The sequence below is a fragment of the Bos grunniens genome, chromosome 8, assembly GCF_055505025.1.
Source record: "Bos grunniens cultivar Pamir isolate PY7600 chromosome 8, Bosgru_T2T1.0, whole genome shotgun sequence".
Taxonomy (NCBI): domain Eukaryota; kingdom Metazoa; phylum Chordata; class Mammalia; order Artiodactyla; family Bovidae; genus Bos; species Bos grunniens.
This window is the reverse complement of record NC_141172.1, coordinates 108,268,792-108,284,996: the sequence shown is the minus strand read 5'-3', so window position 1 is coordinate 108,284,996 and position 16,205 is coordinate 108,268,792. Positions and strand designations below refer to the sequence as shown.

The window sequence follows — 16,205 nt, the reverse complement described above, 5'->3', positions numbered from 1 at the left end:
ATCCAGTGGATGTTGGCAATTTGATCTCTGGTTTGTCAGCCTTTTCTAAAACCAGCTTGAACATCTGGAAGTTCACAGTTCACATACTGTTAAAGCCTGGCTTGGAGAATTTTGAGCATTTCTTTACTAGCCTGTGAGATGAGTGCAATTGTGTGATAGTTTGAGCATCCTTTGGCATTGACTTTCTTTGGGATTGGGATGAAAACTGACTTTTTCCAGTCCTCTGGCCACTGCTGAGTTTTCCAAATTTGCTGGCATATTGAGTGCAGCACTTTCACAGCATCATCTTTTAGGATTTGAAATAGTTCAACTGGAATTCCATCACCTCCACTAGCTTTGTTCATAGTGATGCTTCCTAAGGCCCACTTGACTTCACATTCCAGGATGTCTGGCTCTAGGTGATTATCTGGGTCATGAAGCTCTTTTTTTGTATAGTTCTTCTATATATTCTTGCCACCTCTTAATATCTTCTGCTTCTGTTAGGTCCATATCATTTCTGTCTTTTATCGAGCCCATCTTTGCATGAAGTGTTCCCCTGGTATCTCTAATTTTCTTGAATCTATCTCTAGGACCTCTAGTGTTCTTAGCATATACCAAGCAGTAAACAAATACTAGCTCTTAGTGGGGTTGCCCTAATTGTTATTAAATAAGATTAGATCAGTGTTTTGAAGTGAAATTGTGGAGGGATTGAATACCTAGCTGTGGAATTTGTATATTACCTTTTAGATGATGAATAGCCTTTGGGGAAAAATACCAGGAATGCAATTAGGAAATGTTCTCTAGAGAATCAGTGGAATCTCTCACCGGGATGTAAAAGGATTTGGTGTTTCTTCCCTGTGCTGACATGAGCTTTACCACTGATCTGTTGGCTAGGGCAGTGGTCCTCACCATCACCAGGAGGGCTTTTTGAACACAGCTGGCTGGACCCTTCCCCCAGGGTCTCTGATTCCATAGGTGGGGGATGGGTCCCAGGTCCAAGATGATAGTGATATTGCTGGTCTGGGGACCAAACTCACCTTGGATTGGAAGCCTCTTTTCACTGCCATAAGTATAGTCTCATCCCACGATGTGTGCACTTGGTGGAAACCATGCAAAAATTAGTTCCCTTAAGGGCATCGATAGGATATTGGGAAGGGGTGAAGGAGTGGGGGAAGGGGAGGAATGTGTTGGTTGAAAAGTTTAGGAAATATTAAGTTTAAAAAAAAAAATCAGTAGAGAAGGGATCATGTGTGTATTTTCTAAAACTTGTCTGGTCACAGAAGCATTCTTTCTAAATGTTTTAAAGGGTTTGGGTTCCTCTGCACACAGCAGAGGAAGAGAATGAGTTACTCCAGGTGGAGAGGCAGTGGCCCAGAATACTTGGTGTGCCACCACAGGCTGTGAGTTCCTGACAAGAGAGAGCCTCAGCCTCCAGCCAGACTCCTTTGAGTTGAGTTTCTAACACCTTCTGCTTAAACAGATGCTAATGGCTCAGTCTCCCAGCAGGTACAACTCCTGCTGAGAGGTGGCAGGACTGCTAACCAGCAGCGGCCAAAATAACAGCAGGAAGATACTCAGTCTCTGGTATAATTAGGGAATAAATTTACCCCATTTGGCTTAGAGGCATTCCTAACTCTAAAAAGTAAACTATTACTAAGACAAATACCTTATGTACAAGACAGATACCTTACATATAGATTATTTTGTTTTGCAAAGGACTGTCACAGCAGTGGTCTTATCTGATCCTTGTATTAACTTGAGAGGGTAGAGCTAGAACACGGATTAGACTCCCCAGGCACAGGTGAGAAAACTAAGGCTTACAGAGATTAACGACCAGCCCAGCATTATGAAATAATACCCCTTCTTCTGTTGCCCTCCTGTATAGGCATAGCCCTTTGTTCTTGTTGGAGAATATGTGCATTAATAATTACACCAAATCTTCGTTCATTTACCCATGCGTTCCTTCATCCAGCAGATACTTAGTGATTACCTGCTAAGTGCCAGGCATTGTGCAAGGGGTCCTGGTGGAGTGGTGAATAAGACAGCTCTGTTTACAGAGATCTTGAGATCGGGCCTGCGCCTGTGCTTTACCTTGGGAATCTGGAGCTCAGGAAGGCTAAATGGCCTAAGACTACAAAAGCATACAATGCCATAGCTGTCAGGGAGCCTAAAAGTTCATCTAACCTACTCCTGTCATTTTATTAAAGAGTGAAATGAAACAGAGCTGTCGTTCAGTCGCTCAGTCATGTCCGACTCTGCAACCCCATGAACTTGCAGCACGCCAGGCCTCCCTGTGCTTCACCGTTTCCCAGAGCTTGTTCAAACTCATGTCCACTGAGTCAGTGATGCCATCCAGCCACCTCATCCTCTGCCATCCCCTTCTCCTCCCGCCTTCAATCTTTCCCAGCATCAGGGTCCACTGAGTCATTGATGCCATCCAGCCATCTCATCCTCTGTCATCCCCTTCTCCTCCCGCCTTCAATCTTTCCCAGCATCAGGGTCTTTTCTAATGTGTCAGCTCTTCTCCTCAGGTGGCCAAAGCATTGAAGCTCCAGCTTCAGCATCAGTCCTTCTAATGAACATTCAGAATTGATCTCCCTTAGGACTGACTGGCTTGACTCCCTTGCACATATGCACACTATATTGCTTGTGTATTGCTCTGTAGCACACCACCACACATTTAGAGGCTGAAAGCAATGCACAGTTATTATCCCGCAGCTCCCATGGGTCAGAAGGCTAGGCCTGGTGTGGCTGGATCTTTTGCTGGTGTCTCACAGGCAGAAGTCAAGATGTTGAAGTTGTGAGTAGAACCCTCTTCCAAGCTCAGTCTGGTTGTTAGCAGGACTCACTTCTTTGTGGTTGTAGGCCTGAGGTTACTTTTTCCTTGCTGGTCATTGGCCCAGAGGTCACTCTTAGCTCCTAGAGGCTATTCTCCAGTCCTGGCACATGGACCACTGCGCCTTCATAGGAACAAAGGTGCAGCAAGTCCTTCTCTTGCTTCAGTTCAGTTCAGTTCAGTCGCTCAGTCGTGTCTGACTCTTTGCGACCCCATGAATCACAGCACGCCAGGCCTCCCTGTCCATCACCAACTCTCGGGGTTCACTCAGACTCATGTCCATCAAGTCAGTGATGCCATCCAGCCATCTCATCCTTTGTCGTCCCCTTCTCCTCCTGCCCCCAATCCCTCCCAGCATCAGAGTCTTTTCCAATGAGTCAGATCTCTCCAAATTCCCTTTCTGCCAGCAGGAGAGAAAACTCTCTGCTCTTAAAGAGATACCTCTAACTAGATTAGGTCACCTAGATAATCTGTGTGCCAAATATCAGGACACAGTCTTGGGAATGATATCTTACCATATCCACAAGTCCTGGGGTTAGAGCCTGGGAAGAGAGGAGACGTTTTTAAAGTTCTGCCTCATTCAGTTAAATAACTTGGGTAGTAATGGAACAGGGAAGAGAGATCCTGGGTTCTCTCCGGGGGCTCAGGGTATATAATAGTTTGAATACTTATTGCTGTTTAACAAAGTGACCCAAATTTAGGCCCTTAAAGCACCAATCATTATATTATGCTCATGATCTGTGAGTTGGAAATTTGCACCAGAATTGGCTGGGCAGTTCTTCTGTTGCACAGGAAGTTACTTGCAGCCTCTCAGTGGTATTCCACTGGCAGCTGGACTGGGCTTGAGGTTCTAAGAAAGCTTTGCTTGCATATCCAGAGCCTTAGCAGAGAGGGTCAGAAAGCCAGGTTCAGCTGGGCAGCTCCCATCTTCAGGGTCTGTTCATGTGTTCTCTCCAGCAGTGTGGTCAGACTGCTTTTAGTGGCCTCAGAGCTCCAAGGGAAATTTTCCAAGAAACAAGAAGTAGAAGCTACTGGTCTCTTGAGAGCTGAGTCCGTGAATCGCTAAGTGAATCGCTTCTGCCCCGTTTCAGCGATCAAAGGTGCCGGGAACCCGTCCAGATTCAAGGGGAGGTACCAGAGATCTCCTGTCCGTGGCAGGAGTGTCAGAGGATGCAAGGCTACCTGCTGTACATTGTGGGCTTTTCATTTGTTTGTTTTTTTCCACTGTGATACATTTTAGTACAGAGGGCAGTGCACTGTTCACGGACCTTGTGAAGAAATATTTTCTAATACAAACCGGCCCTTGAGAATCTTCATCAATCAAGACAGCGGTTGTTTTAGTGGCTTTATCTTGTGGTTTATGCCCCCTACACCGTGCTTCAGCCTGGGTAAATGTTGTTGTTCTTCTTTTGTGCTCTTGGAAGCTGGTTAAAGCAGAGGATGTTCCACAGTATAATTTTTATTATTTGGAAAGGGTACCAGAAGTGGGAAGGAAGGGGATTGTGCCAGCTGTGGAGTATTCCAGAATACTGGGGAAATAACCACAGGAAATAACCGCCAGACCTTCTGAGAGAACCCGAACGAAAGTTCCACTGATACCTGACCCCCGCATAAACACCTATGCTGATTAGTAGACCACAGTGACGTTCTGTGTCTCCTAGAAAGATTATCCGTTCAAAGCCAGTGTCCAGTAATGCTTGAAAAGTGTGAATATTTCCTTTCCCCCAGTGCATAGGCACCTAGGGAGAAGGCTGTGCGTCCCCTTGAGAGAGGGTGAGCTGTGTGCAGGGTGCCTCCTTCCTCCAAGGAAATACTCTGCTTCGGGGGGTCCAGGTACTACTTGTGACCTCAAGTGGGTTATTCTCAGGTGCCCACGGACCAAGGCTCGCCTAGGCATCATTCCAGTCTGGAACTCTGAAAATCCGCCGTGCTAAACACACAGACCGCTGCACCCGCCATAGTTAATTGCTGCTTTCATGGTTCCTGGGGCTTCCCTCACAGCTCAGTTGGTAAAGAATCCGCCTACAACGCAGGAGACCCCAGTCACTTTTCACTTTCACCTTCTTTCATGGCCCCTGACCTGCTGATGGGTGTATGCACCATACCAGTGCAGGCACCCTGCGTGGGGGGGGGAGGGGCAGGGGGGCGGTGGGCGGGCAGCGAATTCGTGACAAAGATCCATTTTGAGTGTGTATTCAACTGTCCTATGGAGGAAGAGGTACAAGCCCACAGATAACCCTTGGCTGGCTCAGGGCAGCCTGCTGTCAGTCACAGAAGCCTAGAAGTACCCTCCCAACCATTGGGGCAACGAAGCTTTTAACTAAGAATATGTTTTGCATTTCTTTTCTATTTATGGGGGTAAAGAAGGCAGTGAGGCCAAACCCCACAGCACCCCAAGGGTGCACGCTTGGGGTGAGGGGCAGAGATGTGTGCCGGCAGCTGACTCCTGCATAAGAGATGCACAAGGCTTGTTCAGCCCAGCACTACCAGGGATCTCCAGGCCCACCCCTGGGTGTCCTTGTGCATTTGTAGCAGGTAGGGCAATTGACTCACTCCGTTGACGTAAGACAAGAAAATAAGCATCTTCAGACCCTTTTTGTTGTTTTAGTTTTTCTTTTTTTTCTTTCCTGAGGCTCAGAAGTGGCTTCCTGTTCAGAATAGACTCCAGAGGAGTGAGTCAGAAATAGAACCGAGTTCTAACCATTTCTGTAGCTCTTTATCCTCTTCAGCACCATTTCCCTGTGCTCCTCCCCACCTCCACCCTCCACATCGCCCAACAAACTCACACCTGGGCAAGTTGTAATCTCAGCAATGCGACAACTCACTGGTGACCTTGAGGACATCATGTTGCCTCTCTGAGCCCAGTTTTTCATATTCTTAATAATCCCTGATACCCTTTCCAATCCAACCTATGACACAGAAAAAGTGTGCAGATCGAAATCTGAGAACCCATTGGAAGAGCTTTAGAAAGTTTAAAAGTGATAGAAAAATGTAACATATTGCTGCCTTAATAGTGTTTTTCTGGTTGTTTTAAAGGATGATTTTTTGGGGGGGTAAATGTTTTATGGAAGTGTTAGAGTTATATAGCAAGTGAAAATCCCGTTAAGTGTGCAGCAAGATGAATTTTCACAAAATAAATTCCTACATGTAACCAGCACCCAGATCCAGGAGCAGGGCGTCATCCCCAGGGCAGAAGCCCCTCAGTCCTCTTTGCTCCCATCAGGTACCACCAGCCTTCCCTCCAAGGGAGTCACGCCTCTCAGGGCTGCTCCCACTCTAGTGCAGTTTTCCCTCTTTTACACAGTGTGGACCTTGGTATCTGGCTTTCTTTTACCTTTCGTTCTTCTGTGAGATTCCTCCGCGCTGTTTCGTGTGGTTTCGGCACACTCATTCGCAAGGGCACTCCGCTGTGTTTCTAGACCTCCGTTCTCCTGCTGCACAGTCTCCAGCATGGGGCCGCAAAGGACGTGCTGCTGTCTTCCACATGCCCTGGGGTGAATTTCCGTGTGCATTTTGTTGGGTGTCTACTGCTGCTGCTGCTAAGTTGCTTCAGTCATGTCCGACTCTGTGCCGTCTGCTAGGGGCGGGCTTATTCAGCTTTACAGATGCTTCAGTAGGTACTTCCTGATTTTCCCACCTTGCTGAGCCAGTGATCTCTGTTGCAGGTAGCACAGCACAGAAGAGTTTTCCATTGTTCCACGTCCTTGTGGATATGAACATACACTTAGTGTGTGTCGTCCTTTTTATTTTGATCGTAGCATCCTGCAGTGTATCCCGTTGCAATTTTAGTTGACGTGGTCCTGATGACTAATGACATGGAGTTTCATGTGCTTATTGCCTTTTGAATATCCTCTTTTTGACCTGCCCAGTCATATCATCATTATCAGTTGCCTACTTCCCCTTTTGGTCATTTTTTGGGGGTAGGGGAGACATATCACATTTATTAAACAGTTTAGTGAGAACTTTGTGAAGAAAAATGTAAATCGTGATAATTGCATCTCCTCTGGTTTAAAGAGACTCAGAAAGGAGTGGCAGACTCAGGCAGTATGAACTGCCTTCTAGCCCAGCATCCAGCCAGCGTAGGAGTTATTTATGGACTATAAATACAGTCTGTGATTGGGTAGAGGTAATGCAAATATATTTTCTAACTCAGGCTTGTCTTTCCACTCTTTGAATGGTATCTTTTGATGGATATGTTTTAATCTTAATATACCCCTATTAATCAATGTGTTTTTTCCCCTTTTATGGTGAGCTGTGTTAAGAAATCTTTACCTACTCCAATCTCGTAATGATGCCCCTCTCTGTTTTCTTCTAAAAGGTGCTTTAGAGATGCTAATATTGTATTACTTTTCACATTTAGACCTATAATCCCTCTGTTAATGAAACTGGGGTATAGAAGAGATTGTGTCAAGAAGAGATTTTGAGGTTGCTGTTTTAATATCAATATTCAATGGATCCAGCAACAATTATTGAATTCTTTCCCTGGAATTTTAAAGCTGTACTTATTTCAAAAGGACCATTTTCTTTGTGAGCTCAAGAGGAACACAACAGTTTGTTTTCGTGAGAGACAGTGTGCGCCTACTCTATGTCAGGAGCTTTGCATCCATTATCTTATCTGATCTTTAAGACAATCCCACAAGTAATGTATTATTCTTCCATTCTGTAGTTGAGAAAACTGAAACTTAGGAAGGACAAGCGATTAGCTGAAGGTTAAGTAATGAGCAGCAGAGCTGGGATTCCATACCCCATCTTTTCTGACTCCAGAGCCACATCTAGCTCTTTCTTCAAGCTTCATGGTGACAGCATTCATTAGAACCGTGGAAGGTGAGTGACCAGTGAGATTAGGACATTAAGCTATAATCAACTGGGCTGTTCTAGTAACCAAAAGGAGTATTTTTACCTGGAACATTTATGAAACACAGTTATTCTTTGCCCTCAGTAATAATAACGGTTAATGGTCAATCATAGCGCCCTTTCACTGCAAACCTCCCAGGAGTTTTGTGTGTCTGATTCTTGTTCTGAAGATTAAATGTAAGGTAGGTATTAACTTTCCCATTTGACAGATAAAGAAACTGAGGATCAAAGAGGTGAAATGAGTTATCCAAGGTCAAATGTCCACAGCAAAATAGTGGTAGAGCAGGCCCAGCATTTCCTCCCTGCCTGGATCACTGACCTCGAGGGCCACCTCTGTACTTCAGGATGCAGCCCCTTAGCCCTGACCAGCTGCTTCTACCATCCCTGCCTTTCGGTCTGTGTCTGCCTTTCTGCCTGCCCACTGCCCAGGAAGAGTAAGTCGCTCTTGCAGCTCTCCACCTGGGAGCTTCCTGCTACTCTAGCCTCTCTGTCAGCCCTAAGGAGGCTTCTGGATCCTTCCTTCACTTGCCTTCAGCACAGCCATGCCCCAAAGCAGAAAGCCAAATTTGAAAATGTTACCTGTCACCTCTTTCCAGACAAAAAACTGTAACTGCCAAAGCTGTTTTGTAATCCTTCCCAGTTAAACTTCTGACAATCTGATTTTAAAGACTGTCAGATTTTTGCATTGCTGATCTTCCTCTCCTGCCTTCTGCCCTCAGCTTCTGCCCTCCCCCCAAAAGACCTATTGCCTTCACGGCACAACACCAAACCAGAAAACATCTGCATCGTGGGGAGAGACCCCAGGATTCTCTTCGGGTCTTTTTCCCACTGCTGTGAACTCTGTGAATCTCTGACATCATGTGAAAAACTGAGAGAAAGAAGAAGAAACTATTAAGTCAAAGATAGGAGCTCAGAGAGGGGAATGATTAAAACTAAATAAGAATGTGGGGAGAATGGACACTGAGTGGGTCTGATGGCCAGTTCCAGTTCTTGCTGGCATGTCCATAAACTGAGGCTTCTTTCAGTAGAGCTCCATGCATGGATATATTCATCTACTGTCAGCACTGTTACTGTAACACACACACAGAGTCATACACAGCACACCCCCCAAAACACTGCATCATCAGAAACCTAAGAACAACTGTTTGTCTTCCTAGTCTCTGCTCTGTAAAGTACACAGTTTGTAGAGTCTCACAGAATTACTCAGACACCCATTACAGTGTTACAGAAATACCAAGGAAGAAGCACAAGGCATAAATAATGATTCAGAATTCCAATTTCATTATTTAAAAAATAAAACTCTCCCTTTTAAACAAACACTTCCGGTAGGCAAATGAGACTTCTGGATTCTAGTTTTCTCTTTGAGCCTAGAGCTGTTCTCCCCTTTCTCCTTGGCACTTGATTTGTATGATCGTCCCTAAAATGCCACTGGCCTGGCACTGCATTCCTGTCTTGGTCAAAACCTCCAATTAAAATCAGCAGGAAGTTTGCTAGAATTAGGAATCCCAGCCTGGGCTCCCCACCCGGGTGGTTCTGAGAGGGAGGCGTGCACCTTTGAAAGCACTGATGGGAAGCCCCGGGTGGCAGAGTCTCTGCCCTCCAAATGCGGAGTGACTCCAGCTGTGCTGCCAGGAGGCCTGTCAGTTCCTGGGCAAACCCTGGCTGAGGCCAAGACCTAGCCTGCAGGGGAGCAGCGGGGGCATCTCCGTGGACCGCCGTCCAGCTCCTCCTCCAGCCTGGGTTTGAGAGGGGAGGAACAGTACAGTGGGGAGTGGAGGGCACAATGGGGTTTGGATGGAGACATCCTGAGCTCTGATCTTCTGTGTCCATGCTGTGTGACCGTGGGCACATTGCTGTCCGCTGTGGTCCTCCGAGCCCTCTCGGTGGGATGGAAATCACGAGGCAGTCCTATCTCCTGGGGCTAATGTGAGGGTAAACGTTGGCTGCCATGATAGAGAAAGCACTTGGAAAACATCAACCTTCCACCTCACCAGACCTCAAGGCTCAGGTCTAAACATGAGGGAGATGGGCTGGATATTTCCAGGGCTGCTTCTTCTCGAAGGTTCTCTGCCTCTGTGGTCAAAGCTGCTTCGTGTGTCGCCTCTGTGGGAGCCTGCCTACCAGGCCCCAGGGGGTTCCAGCTTTAGGAATGAAAATGCAAGTTCCTGCCCTCCTTCCTTTCCTTTCATCAACACTCCCCCCGACCCCCACTCCATCAGAACAAACTGGGGTCCTATCCAGCAGAAAGATGCTGAATTGGACGTATTGAAGTTCAGCTTTGGCTGAAAAGGGAAGATGCTTTGGATCTCCAGGGACAGAGAAAAGCACCTTAAAATTTGGTGCCCACTGTCACACATGGACTACCTTGTGGTGGGAACTGTGCCGGCCCCCACCCCCCGGAGCTGGCCTATTAAACTGCTCCTGCATTGCAAGGGTTGAGGCGGGCTGTCGCCAGCCAGCCTGGGGAATGGTATTTATAGATCACGGTCCCTCCTACCCCTGGTCCCCAGCCTTTCCTGAGCACTTGTCGGTGAGCTCCAATTATCTGTGAATGGAGCAGAGGGATAACTGGCAGGTCCAGGGGAAGCAGGAATGTGCTAATAGGCCCTTCACACGTTCAAAGTTTCAGTATTTTCCCATTATTTCCATTTACATCTCTTCTTATGGCATGCTTCCTTCTTTTGGCCGGCTGTAATTTTATACTGTGGTTCGTCGGAAAGCGCGCCCATGCTGGAGTCAGAGAGCTTGGTCTGGAATGTGGAATAAGTTTGTGATGTCAGACAAGTCTGCCTGCTTCTCGGGGCTTCGCTTTCTGTGCTGCCAATGGTTATCCACGCTGCTCTGGGAGAACTCCGGCATGGAGCCTGGTGTACAGTGAGTGCTTGGTGGTTGAGCCGCTCACTGACTCCCTGGGCTGGCTTTAAGCATGCCTGCCATCCAGCCTGGCAGGATTTCTGAGGATCAGTGACCGCTCCCCAGAGCAGTAGCTAGAGGTGGAGAAGGTGCAGGAGATTGCTCTGATGGCAGTGGAGTCCTCATTATGAGAAGCTGCTTGTGCTAAAAGGACAGGGGTGCAAAAAACTGGGATGAGCTTGTTTTTTCTGGTTTCGCTCATCTCTTCAAAATGAAGGACTTTGGAATCTAAGGAAAGTTCACTGACATTGGGAATTGGGACTTAACAGTAACATTTCTACCCGGTCTGACCACTCTCTGGGCCCTCCTTCAGAAAAGGATTGTTTGCAAGCAGATGGCCCATCAGGGGTCTACATTCCCTGATTCTGGGAGTTACAGTACTGCAAGGCATGGCTGAGTTGCTTCATTCGCATTCCACCTACTCTGATTATGGGGCTTCCCTGGTGGCTAAAGAATCTGCCCACAATGCGGGAGACCCAGGTTCGATCCCTGGGTGGGGAAGATCCCCTGGAGAAGGGAATGGCAACCCACTCCTGTATTCTTGCCTGCAGAATCCCATGGACAGAGGAGCCTGGCAGACTTACAGTCCACGACACGACGGAGCCACTGCCACTTCCACTCTGCTTCACTCCGTCACCTCTGCCCCCTCTCCCGCCCCTCCTCCTTCACTCTGGGTTGGCCCCTGCTCCCGCACCTCCTCCAGCACCCAGGATTCCCGGGGCCCCACCTCTCTCCTCCCTACTCTCTTCCTCCCGCCGGGCGCTCCCCACCCCCTCCCGGGCGCCCGCCTCCTTCGTGGTCCTCCTCTAGACCCTTAATGCCTTCTTTGATCCGGCCCACAACCTCACGATTATGCAGGTGCCAGGCAGCTCTCGGCTGCGCCTCAGAGGGCCTCTGTCCCCGGTGCCTCCCGCTCGACAGGGCTGGAATCCTAATCGGCCCCTCGCCCCTCCGCCAGTGGCCGCCTCCCCGGGGGCCTCCATCTGCCCCCTCCCTCCCGCCCCCAGGGTGCTGAGAGCCCGGCCACAAGGAGGCATTGATTCAAGGAGAGGGGGGTGGGAGTCCTGACAAAGGGTCCCAATGATGAGACACGAGAAAGGGGGCGCTCTCCGGGCTTATAGAATGCCTTGCAGATGGGAGCAGAGGAGCTCTCAATGGGGTACTGTCCTGTCGCCTGGAGAGGGAGTGACGGGGCTAAGTGTGGGTCCTTTGAAAGGGGCGTTTTGAAATGACGCTCTGGTCAGATAGAACCACGCAATCGGAGACGTGTGGCGGGCCCCTGTGGCTCACAGCACTCTCCGATGACTCAGACCCCATATTCAGTCGATGCTCTGGCTCCGGAGGTGGGAGCCGCGTGGCTCATTATCATTCCAGCTCCGTTTCCTGAAGGCTGGGCCCTCTGCTGTTCTCCAGGCTGTAATAGGATTGGTCCACGCGAAGCAGAGACCGCCGAGGCCTGGAGCTGTGTGGGTGGAAGGGATTGAAAACTAATACTGCAGCTTGGGAGACAGAAGCGGAGTTTGTTGTTGTTTAATGAAAAATAAGAAAAAATATTAATTTTGGTCTGTTCATTCATTCAGTGTTCGTTCACTCATTCATTCAGCAAACATTTCTGGGCTCCATGCTCAGAGAAGGAGGGCTCCCCTCTCTCATGCCTTAGAGCCTGGAGGGGAAACTGACCAAAAAAATAGGGGCTGCAATACAGTGTTCAGAATGTCCTGAGGGAGGTTTCATTGCCACAGCCAGGATCATTCCGTGGGCTTAAAGGCAGAGCCCTTTCAAGGAGCGCTCTAATTATGCCTCCATTTTCTCTCAGCTGATAAGCAGGCAGCATTCTAGGAAGCCAAGTTTCAACAGTATCCATTTCCAAACGTCCCAGTAACCAAATGGTTTCCCTCCACCCCAGAGATATAGGGAAATCCTGAAAGCGTCTCAGTAGCTTCAAAAGAAGAGCTTATTCTCTAGGATAAGAATACTTATTATTACCTTTAATAATTGGTCTATGCCTGGCTCTGTGCTAAATGTTTAAAGGCATCATCTCATTCAGTCCTCTCCCTCAGCGCCTAAGATAGGTTTTATTATTCTCCTTGCATATGGACACTGCATCTCAGAGACATGAAGTGACTTGTTCCTTGCAGAGCCTCGAACTAAGTTCAGCCTGGGCCAGTGCACGAGCCGTTCAGGATTAGGCTGCACTGCTTGTCTCCTGGTTCTTGGTTTGGCGATTGTGGCTGGGCAGAGGAAGCGAGAGAACAGGGGCGTGGCTACCACGTCGCACCAGAGACACAGCACAATGCAGAAGGGCTTCTGTCTCCAGTTTTCTAAAATGGGGATCCCTGGCAGTCCAGTGGATAAGACTCCAGGCTCCCAGTGCAAGGGACATGGGTTCGATCCCTGGTTGGGGAACTAAGATCCCACATGCCACACAGCATGGCCTAAAATAAAAAATGGGGGATCAGGAGCCACTGCTACCATTGTCATCCTCACAACAATACTGTGGCACTCAACAGCCTTAAAAAAATGCTTCCTTGACTCTTTGGGGAAAAAAAAAAAAAAAGCCTTGGCTATGAGCCAGAAGGTTCCTCTACCCACTCGCTGTATTATTTGCCTCCAAGCTTCTCTTGCCATGTCTAGAAAATGGAGCTGAGAGTCCCTTTGCAGGAATAACAAGAGCCTAACTTTTATGGAGCCCCTAATACCTACCGAGTTAAGGGCTAAGACTTCACATAAAAATTCATGCCATCCTTACCACAGCCCAGCGTGGGCGGAGTGATTAGGGAGGTGAGGGAAACCGCCAGCATTCCCCAGGCTCAGGAGTGGAGGAGCCAGGACTCAAAGCGATCTCAGACTGACCTCAAGTTGCAAGCTATTTTGGGGGTGTTGTTGTGAAGCTCAAGTGAGAAATGGGAGGGTAAAAAGTGCTAGACACATGTAAGGAATTATTCTTACTGTGGAATACGGCCAAGAGGGGACTTGCACAGAAATGAGGAAAGATGAGAGGCTGCTAAGCTGACTGTCTTACATCTTTTTTTTTTTTTTTTTAACTTATTCTTCTGTTGCTTCTTATCTGATTGAGTATCTGTCTTCATTGGAATGTTCCAGAGGCTGGAATCTGGGACAGGCTCAGGTTTGTTTATAAAAGTGTTGAGGGGCTGTGGAGAGGGGGACCTAGACATTTGTAATGTGATGGAAATTTCACTGAACTGAAATTTCGGAGAAAAATGGGGAGAATAGCATTTTTCTTACATGTTTTGAAACTGCAATGTTAGGATCACGTGAGATCATCAATATGGAAGCACTGCCATGAGCTCTGGAGTAATATAAGATAGAATTCGTTTTTTGCTGAAGTTTTTGGATGTTATGGGAGGAATCTGTGAAGAGGGTTGAAACATCAGGTGTAGGTTAAAAGAAATAACCCCTCAATTCGTCTTTACTGCTGACTTGCTACAATCTGTTGTCATTCAGCAGGGTTTTTGAGTTTATACACTTTAATTTTCTGAATCAAATGCCTTTGAGATGAATGAATAATAGATTTAGAAAGCTGGGAGGACCTCAAAGAACACTTTTACTTCATCCCTTTCCTTTTTACACATGAGGACACTGAACATTAGAAGGGGAAGTACAAGGTCATATAGCTGGTCTTCAACATTACCCAGAGCTACACTGTCACTCCCAGCAATGACATTCAGTGCTCTTCCTGTGAGAACTGCCCTACCCTGTGCTTTCATTCTCTGGGCAGCCCCAGTTTGCATGAGCAGCTGGAGAACCACAAGCCCACCCATGATGGCTAACATTCTCCATCTCCCCTCTGTCCCCCAGGACAATTCAGCAGTGGCTTGCAAGGGTCCAGTCGCTTCTCTACTGCAATGAGAACGGGTTCTGGGGCACCTTCCTGGAGAGCCAGAGGAGCTGCGTGTGCCACGGTAGCACCACACTGTGCCAGCGCCCCATCCCCTGCATCATCGGTGGGAACAACAGCTGCGCCATGTGCAGTCTGGCCAACATCTCTCTCTGCGGCTCCTGCAACAAGGGCTACAAGCTGTACCGAGGCCGCTGCGAACCGCAGAACGTGGACTCGGAGCGCAGCGAGCAATTCATCAGCTTCGAGACCGACCTGGACTTCCAGGACCTAGAGCTCAAGTACCTGCTGCAGAAGATGGACTCGCGCCTCTACGTCCACACCACCTTCATCAGCAACGAGATCCGCCTCGACACCTTCTTCGACCCCCGGTGGCGCAAGCGCCTGTCCCTCACTCTCAAGAGCAACAAGAACCGCATGGACTTCATCCACATGGTGATCGGCATGTCCATGCGCATCTGCCAGATGCGCAACAGCAGCCTGGACCCCATGTTCTTCGTCTACGTCAACCCCTTCAGCGGGAGCCACTCGGAGGGCTGGAACATGCCCTTCGGCGAGTTCGGCTACCCGCGCTGGGAGAAGATCCGCCTCCAGAACAGCCAGTGCTACAACTGGACTCTGCTGCTGGGCAACCGGTGGAAAACGTTTTTCGAGACGGTCCATATCTACCTACGCAGTCGGACTCGGCTCCCTACCCTCCTGCGCAATGAGACTGGCCAGGGCCCCGTGGACCTGTCTGACCCCTCCAAAAGGCAGTTCTACATCAAGATCTCGGATGTGCAGGTGTTCGGGTACAGCCTGAGGTTCAACGCCGACCTCCTGCGCAGCGCTGTGCAGCAGGTCAACCAGTCTTACACGCAGGGCGGCCAATTCTACTCCTCTTCGTCTGTCATGCTCCTCCTGTTGGATATTCGGGACCGAATCAATCGCCTGGCCCCCCCTGTGGCCCCGGGGAAACCCCAGCTGGACTTGTTCTCCTGTATGCTGAAACACCGCCTGAAACTGACCAACAGCGAGATCATCAGGGTGAACCACGCCCTGGACCTCTACAACACTGAGATTCTCAAACAGTCGGATCAGATGACAGCCAAGCTCTGTTAACCCGGGCTCCTGGCCGCGGGCGTTCCCTTTTGTTGTACAAACAGAACAGAACCAAGCAAAGCAAAACAAACACACATTTGTAAAGTGTAATTACTATTCAAAAGAAAGGAGGAAAAGTCTTCATTTGTTGGAAACGAAAAAACGTTCTAGCAACTGTATAAAACCGTGGGGCATGTTTGTTATTTCTATACTCTGTCGTGAAGAAGGGTCTCAGTCTTGGGAGGAGCTTGGAGGGAGGTGCTGCTCAGGCCTCAGGTGCTGGATTGAGTGGGGGGGATGGGAGAGAGCATATGCAACGAATTGTAAAGATCTCTGCTGTGCAGGTGCTACGATTAAACACGAAAGAGAAAGCTATATGTAATGTACAACCGACACTGCCATTTTTCCTTGTGGGAGGAAATGGACATAGATAAAGAAGATATTTCTTCGGTTACGATTTCTTCCCTCTTTATGCCTAATTCCTTGTGGTTCTTTTGACTCGTCTACACATGAGGGTGGAGATACAGTGACAGCACTGTCTCACCCAGATAGCTTCTCTCACACTAAGTAGACTGGAGCTCACTGAAGCTGAACAACAGGGGACCCTGGGACCCTGGGGGAGAGGCATTCACATAATCACAGGGTGTTAAAACCATCAGGAAACCTTTGAGATCGGCCTGTTGA

The 16,205-nt window shown here is 48.4% G+C and overlaps 1 protein-coding gene across 5 annotated transcripts in view; it reads left to right on the top strand.

The window, feature by feature from the left end:
* Nucleotides 1-15,978, top strand: part of BRINP1 (BMP/retinoic acid inducible neural specific 1) — a 197,073-nt gene extending 181,095 nt beyond the window's left edge. For all 5 annotated transcript variants that reach the window (XM_086414610.1, XM_086414609.1, XM_086414611.1 and 2 more), the window contains one exon: nt 14,402-15,978. In XM_086414610.1, coding sequence (XP_086270736.1) covers nt 14,402-15,542 — 1,141 coding nt within the window. In that variant the 3' untranslated portion in view covers nt 15,543-15,978. The remainder of the gene's footprint in view (nt 1-14,401) is intronic.
* Nucleotides 15,979-16,205: the final 227 nt, after the last annotated feature.